The 20,521-nt window shown below is 40.7% G+C and overlaps 1 protein-coding gene across 7 annotated transcripts in view; it reads left to right on the plus strand.

Annotated features, from left to right (window-relative positions):
• The window catches only part of aifm1 (apoptosis inducing factor mitochondria associated 1), a 55,500-nt gene extending 35,203 nt beyond the window's left edge, over positions 1-20,297 (plus strand). For all 7 annotated transcript variants that reach the window (XM_033030370.1, XM_033030369.1, XM_033030371.1 and 4 more), the window contains 11 exons: positions 867-957; positions 1,203-1,287; positions 5,792-5,868; positions 7,694-7,802; positions 11,245-11,352; positions 13,601-13,689; positions 13,796-13,936; positions 15,541-15,683; positions 15,802-15,926; positions 16,738-16,934; positions 19,995-20,297. In XM_033030370.1, coding sequence (XP_032886261.1) covers positions 867-957; positions 1,203-1,287; positions 5,792-5,868; positions 7,694-7,802; positions 11,245-11,352; positions 13,601-13,689; positions 13,796-13,936; positions 15,541-15,683; positions 15,802-15,926; positions 16,738-16,934; positions 19,995-20,066 — 1,237 coding nt within the window. In that variant the 3' untranslated portion in view covers positions 20,067-20,297. The remainder of the gene's footprint in view (positions 1-866; positions 958-1,202; positions 1,288-5,791; positions 5,869-7,693; positions 7,803-11,244; positions 11,353-13,600; positions 13,690-13,795; positions 13,937-15,540; positions 15,684-15,801; positions 15,927-16,737; positions 16,935-19,994) is intronic.
• Positions 20,298-20,521: the final 224 nt, after the last annotated feature.

Genomic DNA, 20,521 nt, shown 5'->3' on the forward strand with positions numbered 1-20,521 from the left:
ATCGTGTAGCAAAGTATGGAGTCATGCATTTTGGTAGTAGAAGTAAAGGCGTCTAAATGGGGGGAGAATCCAGAAATCGGAGGTTCAAAAGAACATGGGAGTGCTGGTGCAGGATCCCAAAAAGTTAATCTGCAAGTCGAATCCGTAGTAAAGTAGGCAAACGCAATGTTAGCATTTATTTTTGAAGAGGGCTAGAATACAAAAACAGGAATGTAATGCTTAGCCTTTATAAGGCACTGGTCAGGCCAAATTTGGAGTATTGTGAGCAATTTTGGGCACCATATCTGAAGAAGAATGTGCTGGCCCTGGAGAGATTTCAGAGGAGGTTTACAAGAATGATCTCAGGAATGAGAGTGTTAACATATGATGAGCATTTGAGGGCACTGGGCCTGTACTCGCTGGAGTTTAGAAGAATGAGGGGGGACTTCATTGAAATGTACCAAATAGTGAAAGGCTTGGATAGAGTGGATGTGGAGAGGATGTTTCCAAATTGTGGGCGAGTCAAGGACTAGAGGTTATAGAATTAAAGGACGGTCCTTTAGGAAGGAGATGAGGAGGAATTTCTTTAGTCAGAGGGAGGTGAATCTGTGGAATTCTTTGCCACAGAAGGCTGTGGAGGCCGTCAATGGATATATTTGTGGCAGGGATAGATAGATTCTTGATTAGTAAGGGTGTCGGGGGGGATGTGGGGAGAAGGTAGAAGAATGGGGTTAGGAGGGAGAGATAGAACGGTCATGTTTGAATGGGTAGACTTGATGGGCTGAATGGCCTAATTCTGCTGCATCTGTTGTCCACAAAAAAGTTTTAAGGGTCTGATTCTTACATGGTTTTTTTTTTAAACTTGCCCTTTTCCTTTTTTAAAACAGTATTTACTTCCAGCCCCCGTCGTTCTATGTCAGCCCTCAAGAGTTATCTTTTGTGGAGAATGGAGGAGTAGCAGTGTTAACTAGAAAAAAAGTAAGTCTAAAAATTTACATTTAGTAATTGTATCAGGATCACACCAGATTTGAAAGCCATGTGTTAATAAAAGGAAGTGTGCACAACAGATCTGTTATTTTAATTGCCTTGCATTCTCTTGATTATTTGCATAATGGCAAGTTGTAGTTTTTAAGCTTGTGCTTAAACACAAAGGGCTATTTTGAGATGGTTTACTATGGGCAGTGCGACTTAATGGCAAGAGTTGGTATTGTTTTTCTTTGCAGGTTGTAAACATTGATGTCCGAGGAAACAAAGTAAAATTAGACGATGATGTGGAAATAACATACGATAAATGTTTAATTGCAACAGGTAACCTTTAAAAAAAATTTAATACTAGCAGTCCTTTCAATATAGTTATGGTCTGTTCTAAGCTTAATTTTTAGTTGCATGCTTATTTTTTGCCACAGTTGAGCATTGTCTTGTTTATAATCTGTATTGTTAGTGAAGGAGGATGGGTTTTTTTCTACATCTAATTAAAAGATAAGTTTAGGACAAGAGTGATGAGATTGCTCTGCTCGAAATTTGTGCTGTCTTCATGTTCCAAGTGGTCTGCCTGTGTTGTAATAAATGTTACATAAGCATACAGCACAGAAACAGGCCCTGTGCCCCACATTGTTCATGCTGACTATGATGCTGATCTTTGCTCATTCCATTTGCATGCATCAGGCCTGTATCTCTCCCCATCTTTCTTATCTAAACGTTTATTCAAGTGCTTTTAAATATTGTACTGTTCCTGTCGCCATCACTAGCTTTGGCAACTCATTTCAAATATTGATCACCCTCTGTGAGAAGAACATCCCCCCCCCCCCCCCCCCTCCAAGATCAGCATTGAAATTCTCACCACCCCCAACCCCCCTACCCATGTGCAATTTGTTCAAGACTCTCCTGCCCAAGGAATAATGCCAAATGATACAATCTATGTCCCTTATAATTTTATAAACCTCCATAAAATCACCCCTTGCCTCCCTATGTTAGGAGACAAAAACAAAAAAAAATCAAATTGCTGGAGGAACTCAGCGGATGAGGCAGCATCCTGAAAGGGGAACAGCCATTATTGACCCTACATTTGGACTGGATAGTGGGAAGCTGGCTAGTATAAGGAGGTGAGGGGAAGGGAACTGAGGAGATAGCAATAGAGGCTGGAAGGGGGTAACTGAAGGCAACAAAGGGGTACAGTTGATGGAGGCATAAGAAAATAAGAATGCAACCCAAATAAGCAGCATGGTGGGCAGATGGAAAGAGTGCAGGGAGTGCTGGAGGACCTAATGGAAAGAGTGCAGGGAGTGCTGGAGGACCTAATGGGAGGAGTGTGTTGGTGATGGGAAGGGAGGAGAAAGAAACTGGGTAATAGAGGGAGTGGACAATGGAAAGGGTTTGTGTGAGGAAGCAGATTCAACTATGAATTTTAAAAGGCATTTGGACAGATATTTTGATGCGAAAGGAGTAGAGGGGTTCAGGTCTAACACAGGGGGATGGAATGGGAACTGATAGATGTCACGATTGGTTTTGACAAGGTGGGCCAAAAAGGCTTGTTTCTGTGCTTTGATTCTTCCCTATCACCTATGTTCCCACAGTGACCTGTAGACTTGCACCCTAGGTCACTCCGCGTCATAACTCCGACAGTCCTTGATCTTTACTCCATATATTCCTAGCAGAATTGGACGTCGCACGCTGCATCGCTTCACGTGTTTTAACCTCTGAACCAGCCTACCATGTGGGACCTCGTCAAAAGCCTTACTGAAGTCTATGTAAATCATATCGACTGCTCTGCCCTCATTAACTTTCTTGGATACCTCTTCAAAAACCCATGATTTGTGAGACGTGAACTCCTGCACAAAGCTTGCTAACACCAGTTAATCAGTCCCTGCCTTTCCAAATGAACATAAATCTTGTCCATTAGTCTTCACCAACATTTTTCCTGCACGGATAGAAGACTCACTGGCCTACAGATTGCAGGTTTTTCCATGCCACCTTTTTGTTGAACGAGGGACAGTATTGTCTATCATCCCATAGGCAAAATAGAAATTAGGTGCAGGAGTAGGCCATTCGGCCCTTCGAGCCTGCACCACCATTCAATATGATCATGGCTGATCATCCAACTCAGTATCCCGTACCTGCCTTCTCTCCATACCCTCTGATCCCCTTAGCTACAAGGGCCACATCTAACTCCCTCTTAAATATAGCCAATGAACTGGCCTCGACTACCCTCTGTGGCAGAGAGTTCCAGAGATTAACCACTCTCTGTGTGAAAAAAGTTATTCTCATCTCGGTTTTAAAGGATTTCCCCCTTATCCTTAAGCTGTGACCCCTTGTCCTGGACTTCCCCACCATCGGGAGCAATCTTCCTGCATCTAGCCTGTCCAACCCCTTAAGAATTTAGTAAGTTTCTATAAGATCCCCTCTCAATCTCCTAAATTCTAGAGAGTATAAACCAAGTCTATCCAGTCTTTCTTCATAAGACAGTCCTGACATCCCAGGAATCAGTCTGGTGAACCTTCTCTGCACTCCCTCTATGGCAATAATGTCCTTCCTCAGATTTGGAGACCAAAACTGTACGCAATCCCGAGGCTAATGAAGATGTAAAAATCTGTCAGCTTAGTTGGATACAAATTTTCTGTATCAGACATTTGCTTCCATCTTCCCTGCTCAAGATTTCAATATCCTTTGTTAACCAAGTTTCTCTAAACCGACCATGTTTGCTTCTTGCACTGCTAGGGGCATGCTGACTCTGAACTCTATTTACTTTGTTTTTAAGTAATTATCAATATTGGGACCAGTACAGGGTATAACCTTACTGCTTTTACCTTGTGCAATCTGTCAACATATTTGTTCGAATCCCTGCTGACGTTTGGGAAGCCTGCAGTATAACTATCAAAACATACTACCCAAACAACCGCATTGGCTGATCCCTGCAGAACATTCTCCCTCCATACTGCTGCAATGCTCTCCCTGATCTGCAGTGCGCTCCCCCCTGTCACGTCTGAAATTTCTACATCCTGGAATGTTGACCTGTCAGTCCTGACCTCTTGCCCTCATTTTTATCATGCGCTGATCCACGGTCAACTTGTGCTGATCCATGTCCTCAATTCATTCACCTTATCTGAAGTTTGTTGCACTGGAGTAAACATGGTTACGCCTCCAGGCCCTCTCATGCTTCTCCTGCTTCTGTCCCACTGCTCTTCCCACTGGTCTTGCATGTTATATCTTCTACATGAGTCAACCTTCCTATGCGATGCACTGTAACTCTAGGTTCCACCTCCTGCCTCACTAGTTTAAAGCCGTCTGATTAGCATTTGCAAACCACTCTGTAAGGATATTGATTTTCCTCTTCAGTTCGCACCTTGTCCTTGTATGCCACGCTTGCCCTAGAAGAAATTCCAATGATCCAAAAACATGTGACCTCCCTTACCCCCCCCCCCCCCCCCCCCCCACCACCCCCACCCCCACCCCGCTGCAAACCTATTCTTTAGCCACACATTTTTCCATTTGGATACAAAATGGCACGTGACACAGTGACTAATGTTGTTATCAACCCTAGAGGTCCTGATTTTCAATTCATTTTTCTACTTAACTCCCTAAATTCCATGACTGCATATTTCTTATCTATGTCATTAGCACCAATGTGGATCTCCTACATCTCAGAGGAGGAGCCATGACTGCAATTACTAATCGTTCTAGCTATTGACATAAATAAAGAATGACTTTGCCTTACAAAGCCTCCTCTTTATTTTCAACTACAGCACTCTATCCAAGAAACAGTGGTTCTATCTGGCCTCTTCTGCTAAACCTACCTCTTTTTATAACTCCTCGTTGTAACTTATCGTTCCCCAGCCCCGCATGGCCCGTTTTATCTTTTCATCCAACGGGATCCTACTACTGGCCACATCTACCCGTTTCCACCCCTTTCTGCTTTCCACAGAGACCGTTCCCACCGCAACACCCTGATCAACTCGTTTCTTCCCACCCAAACCACCCCCTCCCCAGGTACTTTCCCCTGCAACCGCAGGAGATGCAACACCTGTCCCATTACCTCCCCCCGTGACTCCAACCAAGGACCCCGACAGTCTTTCCAGGTGAGGCAGAGGTTCACCTGCTCCTCCTCCAACCTATTTCATTTGGGTAGCTTACACCCCAGCGGTATGATCATTGACTTATCTAACTTCAAATAGCCCTTGCTTTCCATCTCTCTCCATCCCCTCCCCATCCCAATTCTCCTACCAGTCTTACTGTCTCAGACTACATTCTATCTGTCCCGCCACTCCCCTGACATCAGTCTGAAGAAGGGTCTCGACCCGAAAAGTCGCCCATTCCTTCTCTCCAGAGATGCTGCCTGTCCCGCTGAGTTACAAATGCATTTTGTGTCTACCTTTTTATAACTTACTTAGATCCAATATTACAGACAACTGCATATCCCGCTGACGTTTATAACCCTTGACTTGTTCCCTCTCGCTTTGTTTCTCATGAAAGTATTCATAACTTAAAATGAATCAAGAAAAAAATATTTGCTGGTGATTGAATGAAACAGTTTCTTTCACATGATAAGTCTTGTTGATTTGTCTTTAAATGCGTAATTTAGCATTTCACCCTCTTACTCGACTTGCCTGGTTACAACCTCGTGATGTTCAGTGTGAGATCAAAAACTCAGCAGGAAAAAAACAAAAACAACTATTTCATTTAATTTTATTATTGCTTTTACAACGTATTTTGGTGATGAAGTCATAAACTTGCACAAGTTTTTAAATTTTCCTTTGTATATACACCCATCATCCCTTTCTATTTCGATTTTGCTTATGTTTTTTTTTTGCATTCCTAGGTGGAATTCCACGCAACCTTCCATCACTTGAAAGAGCAGGAGAAGAGGTACAAAAGAGAACAACTCTATTTAGGAAGGTAAATATAGTGTTATTTTTTTTAGGGTTTTGCCTTCCACCAGGATTTCATTTAAAAAAAAATTAGTTTTAGGTTAAATGTATTGTATTTTGTACCACTCATTCCAGAAAAAAGGCTCTTCACCCTATGGTAGGCCGATTTTAGGACACATCTGTACGTATCACATTTATCAGCACTTGGTCTAGCCAGGGTGAAGTTGATATTGTGTGGTCTAGGTTCCCAAATGGAAAATTCGAGGATGAAGCAGATGGTTGCCATCATGTATGGAACCATCGGGTTAATGAGGAGGGCATGAAAGAAAATGAAATTGGCATTGCAATATGCTGTTTTAACGTACTTTCTAATCATGAAAGCTGTAAAGTCTGCATTGACATATGCTGCTTTAAAGTTTCAACCATCTCTACTTTGGCGCTGTCAATGTATAACTGCTTCCTGAAGTCTATCACTATCTTCTTTGTCTTGTTGACATTGAGAGAAAGGTTGTTGTCTTGACATCAGGTCAAGAGGTTCTTAATCTCCTTCCTGTACTTACTTTGTCATTATTTGATATCCAATATTTGGTATTTCGTTAAACATGGACGTGAAGGCATTGTTTAAGTGTGAACTATGAAAAAGTAGGTATTTTGTGATTAGTGCAGTTGAATGTATTGAAAATAATGTATAATTAACACAACATATTAAGAGTATTTTAATATAATGCTCTTGAGGGGGCATTAAATGCAATGCAGTGGATTACTTCGCTTGGTGTGAAATCCGCAACAGTTGGACCATTTGATTCTAACTAATGGTGCTGTTTTTATGAACTAGTTCCAGTACCTGTCCTTGGAGCTCAAAGTAAATCAAATGTTGTCTCTCCACAGCTGCTGTCAACTTGTTGTTTTGAATTTTTTTATCCTTGTCATTAAGAACACATTTTTACCACTGTCCATATCTTGGCTTTTGTGTTGTCTTCTATTTATATATTTCCTGGTTATATTTTATAGTAATATTTTCTGGATCACATTTTCACAATTTATAAAACTTTTTTTAATCGATTATCAACAATTGAGTTAGTTTTGTATTTTTAGCGTAAATTATTTTAAGTCATTCTTGCCATATTTCTTCACATAACCACCAGATTTTTTTTGCAGTTAAAAGCTAAAACTTTAATTTCAGATTATTTTTAAAGTAAATATATATAATTGCACTCAACTGAAGTTGTTTGCCAAGAATATGAATGTACTAATGTTCCTGAGACAAGCAAAGCAGTATGTGCCAAAGATATGTGCCTCCCATTTAAAACTTTAGTGGCATATTTTTGGCATTGAAAATGTACTGGTTGTATTTTTGTTTTAGACAGGTGGGTCTGTTCTGTGACAGGTTGATATTTATGCACCAATTACATTTTGAATTTTCATTGCTTGAAGTAGTGGTCAACTTGTCTGATGTTACATTTCGGTTATAGTTCAGATTAAGATTTCTAAACTGGAAAGTAAACTGTTCATCTTCACTGATGCTACCTGAACTGCACAGTATTTTGTGTTTTATCCCAATAACATCATAGTTAGGCAATATGAACTCTGAAAGTATTAAAACTGTGGAGCACCTTTTGACACTGTTGGGAGAGCTTTAACCAGCTACCAGATTTCACCTGTATCTATCCAGGAACAGGCTAAGCAATCCTTGGATGGGAAAAAAAGTCTTAGCCATATTTACCGTTGCCATTTATAGTGCAGATGTGTTCTGGAAACGGGGAGTGCACGAGGTGGATTTTCTACTTATTTTATGGTTGTTTTTCTTTGGAGAAGTAACATTTTTTTCTAATAGACTTAAATTTCCATTACAGATAGAAGATTTTAAATCATTGGAGACAATTTCAAGAAATGTGAAGTCTATTGTAATCATTGGTGGCGGATTTCTGGGCAGCGAATTGGCTTGTGCTTTGGGAAGACGTGGTATGTCTTTTCAGTTTATTTCAGTGAGAGAGATTGAAATATTATGCTCAAAATAAATCCAATGAATCGGAAATCTGGACCAGTAGGTACTTTGAGTGTTGACATAAGGAATTACAGATTCTGTTTTATAAAAAAAGACACTAAGTGCTAGAATACCTCAGTGCATCAGGCAGCATCACTGGGGAACATGGAAGATCTGGAAGTCTTGACCCGAAATGTCACCTAGCCATATTCTCAGGGAATGCTGCTAGACCTGCTAAGTTACTCCAGCACTTTGTGTCTTACTTTGAATCTTGTTTTGCATGCACATGCTATTCTGTGTCATTTAGTTTGGTTCATTATTAAGGGTCTCTGATATTGAGCCTTTTGTATTTGCATTATCTAAATATCCACTAAATAGATACTTATAGCTGCACGGTTTGTATTTCAATCATTAGCTAAAAACGTTAACATTAACAAATATAAATAAGTACTCAAATTATTATTAGTAATCGCTCAATTTGTCTTCATTTTCATGATCTAAGCATTATTGGAAAAGATAGCTTTTCAGACTGTGGACCAGGAAAAAACATAATGGTGTTATCTGTTGTTTGTATAACTGCCCTCCTTAACATTTTCCCTGCTGAGATGCTAAAAGGCATAGGTTTAAGGTGAGAAGTGGAACAGTTTAAAAGAAAATATACAAGGCAAGTTTATTGTTTTTTATATACAGAGTGGTGGGTGTCAACACTGCAGGGTAACGTAGTGGTAGAAGTAGATATAATAGTGATGTTAAAGAGGCATTTACACAGCCAAATGTGGGATATGAACACAGGAAATAGAGGGATATGAGCACAGATCAACACAGTACTAGAGGAACTCAGCAGCTCAGACAGCATATGTGGGAGAACCCTTCAACTGATTATAGTGTGTGGGGTGGGGGGGGGGGGGGGGTGGTAAGCGAACAAAGATCTGGGAACAGGATAGAGCCAAGCAATTGATCAGTGAAAAAAAGATGACAATTGCTGGAGTAACTTTGTGGGTCAGACAGCATCTCTGGAGAACATGGATAGGTGATATTTCGGTACAGGACCCATCTTCAGACTAATTGACTGAGAGCGGGGGGGGGGGGGGGTAGGGGGGGGGGGACTGGAAGAGAGGAAGTGCAGGACAAAGTGTGGCAGGCAGTAAGTGAACACAGGCGAGGGGGGGAGGGGGAAGGTTTGTCACGTCTTCCCATCTCCACCTTTTTTCACGTTCAGCAGAGACAGCTCCCTCTGCCACACCTTGGTTCACTCATTCCTCCCAACAAAACCATACCCTCCCCAGGTACTTTCCCCTGCAACTGCAGGAGATGTAACAAGTGTTCCCATACCTCCTCCCTTGCCTCCATCCAGAGACCCCAGCGATACTTCTCGGTGAGTCAGCGGTTCGCATGCATTTCTTCTAACGTCACTTACTGCATCTGGTGTTTCTGATGTGGACTCCTGTACATTGGCGAGACCGAGGAGGGGGGGGGGGGTGTTCTCTAGTTATCTAAAATTAGAGAATTCATTGTGAATTCTCTCCCACCCACCTTCCCTCTTTCCCCCCTCCCTCGTCTCTGTGGCCCACCTGAATGTGCATCAATTTTTCCCACAAACCCACCCTTCTTTCCCCCTCATCGCCTTCCACTTATATCCCTTCTGGTATCACATATCGTGCCTCTTATCTTTTTTCCTTATCTCAGTCTTATCTTCTTCCCATCTCTAGGCTTTGCCACCAATCTGCCAATCAGAACCACCCTCCTCTGCACCCACCTATCATTTAGCCCACCCATAGCTCTCTTCCAACTTTCTCCCCTGACTATAATCAGTCTGAAGAGGATCTTGACATAACTTAACCAATCCATGTTCTCCACAGTTGCTGCCTGACCTGATTAGTTACTCTAGCAATTAATCTTTTTTTTGTAAATTAGCATCTACAGTTCCTTGTATATGGATGATGATGTTTTGGATTGGGACTATCCTTTGGGCTGAGTTGAGGAGGTGTGAGTAAACTGAAAAAGAAAGGTGGGACTGGGAATATAGATGAGTTTACGGAAGAGCGGTAAGGAGCAGGGTGGCTTCAGGGGCGGAAGATCCTGCAAGGAATGTGTGCACACTGGGCTGGGGAGGAGGGCATGGGAAAGAGAGGGGTGGAAGAAGGTACTATTTAAAATTGGAGAACTTAGCGTTCATACTGTTGGGTTATAAGGTACCCTAGCGGAATACAAGGTGCTGTTCTTTTTGTTTGAGTGTGGCCTCACTCTGGCAACGGAGGCAAAGGACAGAAAGATCCGCATGGCAATGGCATTGGGAAGAGGCAATTAAATTATTAGCAACCGGGGGATCTGGCAGGCCTTGGTGGAGCTAACTACCACTGAGTAGTCGTAACCACTCCTAGTTTCTCTGCAACCTCTCCAGCTTAACAACATCTTTTCTATGATAGGGTGACCAAAATTGATGGGTGATGTTTCAGACTGATTGTGGTATGGGGGAGAAACCTTGATAAGAGGTGAGGGTGGGCCAAAGTCTGGGAGCTAATAGGTGGATACAGGTAAGACGGGAGGGGTGTTTTTGGCAGATGGTTGGACTAAAGAGATTAAAAAGACAAAAAGCATGAGATAAGGACATTGAGATAGAAGAGACGTGAAATGTGAAGCCAGGGGAAGGAATATAGGTGGAAGGAGAAAGGGAGAAATGGATGCACATCCAGGTGGGGTACAGGGATGAGGGGAAGGGGGTGAATGTTTGTAGATCTATTACCTAAAATTGGAGAATTCAAAGTTTATACTATTCGGTTGTGAACTCCATAAGTGGAATATGAGATGCTCTTTCTGTTTCTTCCATTCCCAGAGTGAGCCCACATGCAAATTGGAGGAATGTCACCTTGTATTCCGCTTGGGTACTTTGCAACACAACAGTATGAATGTTGAATTCTCCCATTTTAGAAAGCTAAACCACACACACGCACGCACACACACACACACACACACACACACACAGCAGCCGCCTTTGTGTCAAAAGTTTTACACAGCTGCAACATGACTTCCTGATTTTTATACTCGATGCACAAATGAAAGTCAGCATGTCATATGTTATCTTTAACACCCTTTAGGAGAATTATGACTTGCACCCCACGATCCCACTGTAGATAAATGATCCTTCCTGTTCTGCCATTTGACCTGCCATAATGCATCATTTTATTATTTTAAATTTTATTACTATGTTGTTTTCTTTCAACAAAACGGAGGAGTTATTTTTTTCGGTAATGGCATTGAGGAGCATAAACAGAAGTGTGGACTCGAGAAAAGTTGGAGCAGCCATGAATGGCAGCAGGGTCGAGAAGCTCTTTATAAAACTGTCAATTATCCTAAATCTAATATTAGATATTTTACTTGTTCCCCGTGTACTTTTCTAAACCATGACATATTAAATCACAGCACAGAATACAGAACTTGAAGTGATCCAGATATTTCCTGAGAAAGGAAACATGGGTAAAATTCTCCCAGAATATCTCAGCAACTGGACAACTGAGAAAGTAAGGAAAGGTAAAGATCCTTCATTGTTATTTTTGTGGAAATTATTTTGAAGTGTTTTGATTGATGGTAGAAATTTATTGTTTTGATGTTAAACTTTGGAATTTACATAAGCATGCCAACAGTAAATCTTTTGCAACACAGAATATTTGGCTAATCTTAATCTCAAACTATTAAATTACATTGTTGTACAGTCAACCTCTGTTAAATTGAGAATCGATATAAATAGAGATTTAAAAAAAAAAATCAAATAAAGTCCCAAATATACAGTGTAATTTATCACAGAATAAAACATCCTACTTTATGACCCTTTCCTTCCTCCCACTCTCTATGAAGATTTTCAGTATTTTGTTGGAAATATTACTGGTTTAACAGAAGTTAAAATGGTATTGTATTTTATTCAGCACAGTTCTATTTGCATTGAAGCTAATTTGAATATGGTTATTTCGAATATAATTCATAAATGGTTAAATGGTAGTAATTCGACTGCGTCATTGAACTCGAAGTGAGACCAGTTTATTTAAAGTTGTCAATGCTTATTCGCTTATTCAATAAATTAGATTGTGGCCAACCAACATCTTAACTTGATCTCCCTCTGAGTTCAGTAGCAATCAAATAGCCTTCATCAATCAAAAATCTAATTTATGGATCTTTCACTAACCTAGCGACATTGGCCCTTTGCAGTTATCCATATATATCCAACCCCTTTTTCAAAAGTTTCTAACGTGAACATTAGAGTGCTTAGCTCTAATTTCTTTTCTTGCCCCCTCCACCCATTGTAGTCTTTCCCATCTGCTAATTATGGTCTGACCCTAACCCTTATCCAGTCAATAACTTGTTTCTATCCTGGTCCATGCCTTTTTTTGTACCTGATAATAGCTTTTAGTGATTTCTGCATAGATTCCCAGATCTCTGCTCTTCTGCAGTTCAGAGCATTATAGCATTTAAAAGATTTTGAATTGTTTTGGCTCCAAAGTAAAATAATTCACTTTTTCACACGTTAAATTCTGCTTACCACAGTTTTGCCCAAACATCTAGCCTTTCAATGCTGCATTGGAATTAATCGCTGTGTGCGCAACATTTACTATGCCATCGTACTTGATCATGCCCTCAAAGCCGGATCCTTCATTCTCACTTCCTTACTGCACAATTGAGCAAACAAATCTCTCTAGAATACCACTAATGGATTGTAACTTACTTGAGTTCTTAATCCTTCGTCTCTGTGTGGAAGTTGCCAGCAAATCTATGAGCTCTTCTTACCCTTGCCATTCCCCCCTCTCTTCAATACATTTTGTTACCTCTTCATAAAGTTTAGCCAGATTGATTAGATAAAGATATTCCTCAAATGAAACTTCGGAGATACAATGCGGAAACAGATCGTTCAACCTACTAAGTCCACAACGATCACCCCGTACACTTACGCTAAAATACTGGGTTCTTTGGATGACAAGGAATATGGAAGCACAAACGACTGAACATGCTGGAATCTTGAGCAATGAATCAAAGTGGTGAAAAAAATCATGTCAGAGAACATCAGTGGAGGGAACAGACAGGCAACATTTTGGGTTGGGACCCATCTTCAGATTCTGACCAGTCTAAAAAAGATCCCAACGTGAAATGTTGTCTGTCCATTTCTTCTCTTGATAGACACAAAAAGCTGGAGTAACTCAGCAGGACAGGCAGCATCTCTGGCGAGAAGGAATGGGTGACGTTTCTGGTCGAGACCATTCTTCAGACCTTCTTCCCTTGATGCTACCTGACCAGCTGAGTTCCTCCAGCACTTTGTTTTTTGCTCAAGAAACATTGAGGTTTGGATAAGGGTGCGTACTTTTATTTGCATGTAAAAGATAACCTTCCTAATTCAGCAGTGCAGCACCAAGGCCTCTGATGACATAATTGTAAAACAAGTGGATCAATCAAGCCCTCGTTGTGAAACTCTTTTGAAAACCCTTTGGCATTCAGAAAAAATGCAAAACAATTAAAAATGAAAACCTTTTACATGTTGATTTTTTTTAAATCTGAAACATTTAGTTGAAGTAGCTGAATAGTTGAAGCATTCCTGCAAACTCAATCTAAAATAAATTATCTGTTCTTGTTAAGTATAACATTTTCATTAAAGTTAATAAGCAGGATTTGAGAGCAAATCTTCTAGTCTAAGTTCAATGTAATACTTCACACTTGAACACATTATGGAACTGCAGATACATCTTGGCTATTAAGTTAGAGTTCCGTGTTAAAATGAAACTGTTTCCTGTTTTAGAGGGTGTCAATGTCATGCCCAATACACTTGTGAAATCTGCCAAGTATAACGATAATAAAGTTGTTCTGCTGCTCAAGCATGGCCAAACTGTAAGTATTTTTAATATAACTTTGAAATTAAGTATTCAAATATATTAGTTTTGTTAACCAAATTGACAGTTAAACTCGCCAGAACTAATTGGCTTATTGTTCACAGATAAAGACTGATCATGTTATTGCTGCAGTGGGACTTGAACCTTGTGTTGAATTAGCAAAGTCAGCAAGGTTAGAGCTGGATTCTGATTTGGGTGGATTCAGGGTGAATGCAGAGCTACAAGCACGTTCAAATATATGGGTGGTAAGTACATCATTTTCGAAAACATCTTTTTGCATTTATTTTTCAAAGAACTGTTATTGCGAAGGTCTATTTTTTAAGTTTCCAAATACCAAGATCAGTTCCACAGTAGTCTTCCTCATCATTGTATATATTATTTTCTTCCATAAATTTCCAGCTTTTGCAGTAAAATTATTAAATGGTGTAAGATTGCCAACTTTTCTACAACTAAAATTGGCTATACTTTATACAGTGCCCTCCATAATGTATGAGACAGACTCATAATTTATTTATTTGCCACTGTACTCTACCATTTTCTCTTCAGCACATAAAAGGCATGCTCAAATGGGTTCAAATCGGGTGATTGACTTGGCCACTGAAGAATTGACCATTTTTTAGCTTTGAAAAACTCCTTTGTTGCTTTATCGGTATGTTTGGGATCATTGTCTTGCCGTAGAATGATCTGCCGGCCAATGATTTTTGAGGCATTTGTTTGAACTTTAGCAGATTGAATGTGCCTTTTCACTTCAGAATTCATTATGCTACTACCATCAGCAGTTGTATCATCAATGAAGATAAGTGAGCCAGTACCCTCAGCAGCCCTCGTACATGCCCAGGCCATAACACCTCGGCCACTGTGTTTCACAGATGAGGTGGTATGCTTTGGATCTTGGACAGTTCCTTCTCTCCTCCATACTTTGCTGTTGCCATCAGCCTTATATAAGTTCATCTTTGTCTCATCCGTCCACAAGACCTTTTTCCAGAACTGTGGTTGCTCTTTTAAGTACTTCTTGGCAAACTGTAACCTGGCCATCATATTTTTGCAGCTGATCAGTGGTTTGCATCTTGCAGTGTAGCCTTTGTATTTCTGTTCATGAAGTCTTCTGCGGACAGTGGTCATTGACAAATCCACACCTGACTCCTGAAGAGTGTTTCTGATCTGTCGGACAGGTGTTTGGGGATTTTTCATTATTATAGAGAGAATTCTTCTGTCTTCAGCTGTAGAGGTCTTCCTTGGCCTGCCGGTCCCTTTGCGATTAGTAAGCTCACCGATGCTCTTTTTCTCCTTAATTATGTTCCAAACAGTTGATTTTGGTAAGCCTAAGGTTTGGCTGATGTCTCTAACAGTTTTATTCTTGTTTCTCAGTCTCATAATGGCTTCTTTGACTTTCATTGGCACAACATTGGTCCTCATGTTGATTAACAGCAATAAAAGTTTCCAAAGGTGATGGAAAGACTGGAGGAAAGACTAGGTGCTGAGAGATTTCTTATACCTGCATTGAGGAGGCAATTAAACACACCTGAGCAATTAGAAACGCCTGTGAAGCCATGTGTCCCAAACATTGTGGTGCCCTGAAATGGGGAGGGACTATATTTAAACACAGCTGTAAATTTTACATGGTGAAACCAAAATGTATAAAAATACCCTTGATTAAAATCTGACAATGTGCACTTTAACCACATGTGATATTTTCTCTTACAAATCTCAAATTGTGGAGTACAGAGGCAAATAAATAAATGATGGGTCGTTGTCCCAAACATTATGGAGGGCTCTGTGTGTACAATGTATGATAATTAAGGTATACCTTTGGCTTCGTAGCAAAAATGTTTGTTTTTTAACCCCACAGGCTGGAGATGCTGCATGTTTTTATGACCTCAAGTTGGGTAGAAGGCGTGTAGAGCACCATGACCATGCTGTAGTGAGTGGCAGATTGGCTGGAGAAAACATGACTGGAGCTTCAAAGCCGTATTGGCATCAGTCTATGTTTTGGTATGAAATCACTCGGTATCGTCATTCACTTGACGAATATCTAAACATGAAGAATAGAATAACTGTTAGTGGTTGACTAATATTTTACAATGTCAAATTCTAATTCTTGCTGTTGCAGGAGTGACCTGGGCCCTGATGTGGGTTATGAAGCCATTGGTATTGTGGACAGTAGTTTACCTACCGTGGGAGTGTTTGCCAAGGGAACTGCAAAAGACACCCCCAGAGCTGTGACAGAAATGACTGGTAAGTTGCCGTATATTTTGTAAATTAAGATGAATCATACTAATTTTGCTAATAGTAAAGATCCATCTTTCTCCATAACTGATTCCATTAAGAAGTGATTGAACTTGAATGCTAATTCTGTTCCTCTTTTCACCTATGCTGGCTGACTTGTATATTTTGAGCATATTCTGTTTTTTGTTAAATTTCCATCTATGTTAGCATGGTTTACTTTTTAAGACTCTCTTTGGATGTTTATATATTAAAACATGGTGGGTTTTTTAATAGCATTTTGAAAAAAAAACCCGTTATATTTTAAATTAAATTAAGTTGGAGATGTTCAGTCTGATTTTTAACTCAATTATTGTAGAAAATAACTATGTCATGGTTTGGCTGTTCCCTAATTGCTTGAACTAGCTTTATTTGAAAGGAGAATATGCAGCAGTCAGCTAACCTATTATAGTTTCTTTAATGTCACCATGAAACTTAACCACACAATTCTTAAAGGTATGATGCTCAAATCAAAAACTCCCTAAGCTCTTCCAGTGGTGCTAACTCAGAAACATAAGATCAGTGGTGTGTAAGCAAAAGTTAAATAGTGTGGCAGTAGATATGCTCTATATGGCATTAATGCCATAAGATAGATACAGCAACAATAAGCAGGGTCTCTGTTCTCAATATCCAACATCCATAGCCAGTTAAGGACTTTCTATGCAAACAGAAGCTGTTGCAACTTCAATGGTGAAATGTAATGGATGTACGACACTGACATTGGGTATGGCATTTGTGAATTTTTCCACATGTTGTTAACCATGTGTTTTGTTCATGAATGTAGGTACAGGAATCCGATCAGAAAGCGAAACTGAAACAGTTGCCACTTCTGTAAGTGTGCCTGCTGATGCTACCGCTGTGGCTCATCCACCTGCAGGAGGAGATGACTATGGAAAAGGCGTCATCTTCTACTTGAGAGACAAAGTAGTCGTGGGAATTCTTTTGTGGAATGTTTTTAACAGGATGCCTATTGCCAGAAAGGTTAGAGTTGTCATTAAAAATTAAATAGAAGCAAGATTTTTTTTTGTGTGTTATCACAGGCACAGTCTTCATTTCATTCAAGTATTCATGAATACCTTTTGCTACACAGTACCCAGTACAAAAATCCATTATTTATTTATTTGCCTCTGTGCTCCACAATTTGAGATTTGTAATAGAACAAATCACACGTGGTTAAAGTGCACATTGTCAGATTTTAATAAAGACCATTTTTATACATTTTGGTTTCACCATATAGAATTCACAGCAGTGTTTATACATGGTCCCCCCATTTCAGGGCACCATAATGTTTAGGAGAGAGCAATGTCATGTAAATTAAAGTAGTCATGTTTCGTATTTTGTTGCATATCCTTTGCATGCAATGACTACTTGAAGTCTGCAATTCATGGACATCACCAGTTTCTGGGTGTCTTCTCTGGTGATGCTCTGCCAGGCCTGTATTGCAGCCATCCTTAGCTTATGCTTGTTTTCGGGGCTAGTCCCCTTCAGTTTTCTCTTCAGCATGTAAAAGGCATGCTCAATTGAGTTCGGATCGGGTGATTGACTTGGCCACTCAAGAATTTACAATTTTTTAGTTTTGAAAAACTGTTTGGGACCATTGTCTTGCCGTAGAATGACCCGCCGGCCAATGAGTTTTGAGGCATTTGTTTGAACTTGAGCAGATAGGATGTGTCTTTTCACTTCAGAATTCATTATGCTACTACCATCAGCAGTTGTATCATCAATGAAGATAAGTGAGCCAGTACCTTCAGCAGCCATACATGCCCAGGCCATAACACCCCCACCACTGTGTTTCACAGACGAGGTGGTAGGCTTTGGATCTTGGGCAGTTCCATCTCTCCTCCATACTTTGCTCTTGCCATCACTCTGATATAAGTTAAGGGCCTGTCCCACCAGCGTGCGACGAGCGCGACCTAACGTGGTCGCTTGAGCCGTACGGCCTTGCGGGGCCGGTCCCCGATCGCCGGAACCGTATGGAGTTGTGCGGGGCTGGTCCCGACATCGCGCGGGGCTCCGATAAACTGACACTGTCCAAAAATCCGCGCGGCAACGGCCTGTCAGCCCGCAGCCGCATTGAGGATGTACGCTGCGCCTTGATGGGTGTACGCAACGTCTTGACGCCGTACGCAGCATCTCGACGGCGTACGCCTAGCGTGTGACGTTGCGCGATGACGTGACTGCCCGGCGTGCCGTTGTGTGATGACGTAACCGCCCGACGCCGTGCGACGTCCAAATTCAGTCATCCCGCCTCCTGCCCAGCTGATTGGTGAGTATGACGTCGGGACCAGCCCCGCACAACTCCAGACGGCTCCGCGGTTGGAATTTGGACCGGCCCCGCGAGGCCGTACGCCTCAAGCCACCACGTTTGGTCGCGCTAGACGCATGCAGTCGCATGCTGGTGGGACAGGCCCTTTAATCTTCGTCTCATCTGTCCACAAGACCTTTTTCCAGAACTGGTTGCTCTTTTAAGTACTTCTTAGCAAACTGTAACCTGGCCATCCTATTTTTGCAACTAACCAGTGGTTTGCATCTTGCAGTGTAGCCTCTGTATTTCTGTTCATGAAGTATTCTGCAGACAGTGGTCATTGACAAATCCACACCTGACTCCTGAAGAGTGTTTCTGATCTGTCGGACGGGTGTTTGGAGATTTTTCTTTATAAAAAAGAGAATTCTTCTGTCATCAGCTGCGGAGGTCTTCCTTGGCCTGCCAGTCCCTTTGCGATTAGTAAGCTCACCAGTGTTCTTTTTCTTCTTAATGATATTCCAAACAGTTGATTTTGATAAGCCTAAGGTTTGGCTGATGTCTCTAACAGTTTGATTCTTGTTTCTCAGTCTCATAATGACTTCTTTGACTTTTATTGGCAACTTTGGTCCTCATGTTGATATACAGCAATAAAAGTTTCCAAAGGTGATGGAAAGACTGGAGGAAAGACAAGGTGCTGAGAGCTCTCTTGTACCTGCATTAAGGAGGCAATTAAACACACCTGAGCAATTACAAAGGCCTGTGTGTCCATGTGTCCCAAATATTGTGGTGCCCTGAACTGGGGCGGGGGGGCTCTGTGTAAACACGGCTGTAATTTCTACATGGTGAAACCAAAATGTATAAAAATAGCCTTTAATAAAATCTGACAATGTGCACTTCAACCACATGTGATTTTTTCTATTACAAATCTCAAATCAAATTGTGGAGTATAGAGGCAAATAAATAAATGATGGGTCTTTGTCCCAAACATTATGGAGGGCACTGTGCCTCAATACTGCTTGCAGTTTTGCTATCCTAGTCTTTTCCAAAACCATCTTACTGTCGGTGAGCACATCTCGCAACGATGTGCCTGTAACCAAAATAATGACATTTTATTGACCTCTTCATCCTCCTGTGGATGCTCCCTATTCCATACAACTCAGGCAATTTATGTAAATATTTGTGGACTAAGAACAACTAAATTGTAAGTTTGTATCAAGACCCTCTTTATAACTTGGCTTCATAATAGTATCTGTAGCAATGTTACAACATTTTGAGATTGCGTGGTTTGAAGTCAAACACACCGGTTGCCAAACACTTTAACTCCCCTTCCCATTCTCGCTCTCTTTTTTCTCCTGGTGAGTTTTATTATCTGTATAACTCGACTTCACTGAGTCCACACTAACAATGCACTGTTTTCTTGATTATTGTTGCTGTTTTGCATATCTTTCATTTCTTTGTTGTACATCTCTCTAGACCACCGTTTATATCTCCTGTTTCCCTTTCCCCTGACTCTCAGTCTGTGGAAGGGTCTTGACCTGGCGTCATCCATTCCTTCTATCCAGAGATGCTGCCTGAGATACTTAAGTATTTTGTGTTTATCTTTGGTGTAAACCAGTATTTGCAGTTCCTTCTTGCACACATTCTCAAAATGCTGGTTTTAAGAACAGAATCATAGAATGGCAGAGGAGGAGAGATGTTGAAAATGCATTCTGAATTACTTCCTCAAATTTTCCAAATGATCTCCCATGTTTTATTCTTCCAATGCATTTATCCTTTTTTTCCCCCCCAATATACAGGTCATTAAGGATGGTGAAGAACATGATGACCTCAATGAAATTGCAAAGTTGTTCAACATTCATGATGATTAGAATGATCAGAGTTTAACTGTATATAAGAGTCTAGAATTTTTTTTAAAATTGTAAACACATTTTGTGTCCAAAATCAAGAACTTGAATTCTCAGAAATGTAAGTAATATTTTGTGAGTTTCCAGATTATTTGAAAAATGCAAACAATTTGTACCATGTGCACAGTGATTAAGATTTTCTGAACTAAATATTAAAAATAATGTAAAAATGGCATTTAAAAATTCTTAATTTTATAAGCAATGTTTGAGTTTGAATTCAGTTGTATTTTCGGCTGTGGGGACTAACCAAACTAGTATTCATTCATTCATTCGTCATTGTTGAAAACATTAGCGACGCAGTGGTGCTGGTTTCCAACGGGAACGGTGACGGAAGCGCCACATATCTCTGTCCGCCAGTTCCTGCGGACTTCCGCCGCTGGATATATAGGATATTGGTGTGTGTGCTTTATCATCATTCC

The sequence above is a fragment of the Amblyraja radiata genome, chromosome 12, assembly GCF_010909765.2.
Source record: "Amblyraja radiata isolate CabotCenter1 chromosome 12, sAmbRad1.1.pri, whole genome shotgun sequence".
In the NCBI taxonomy this organism is placed as follows: Eukaryota; Metazoa; Chordata; class Chondrichthyes; order Rajiformes; family Rajidae; genus Amblyraja; species Amblyraja radiata.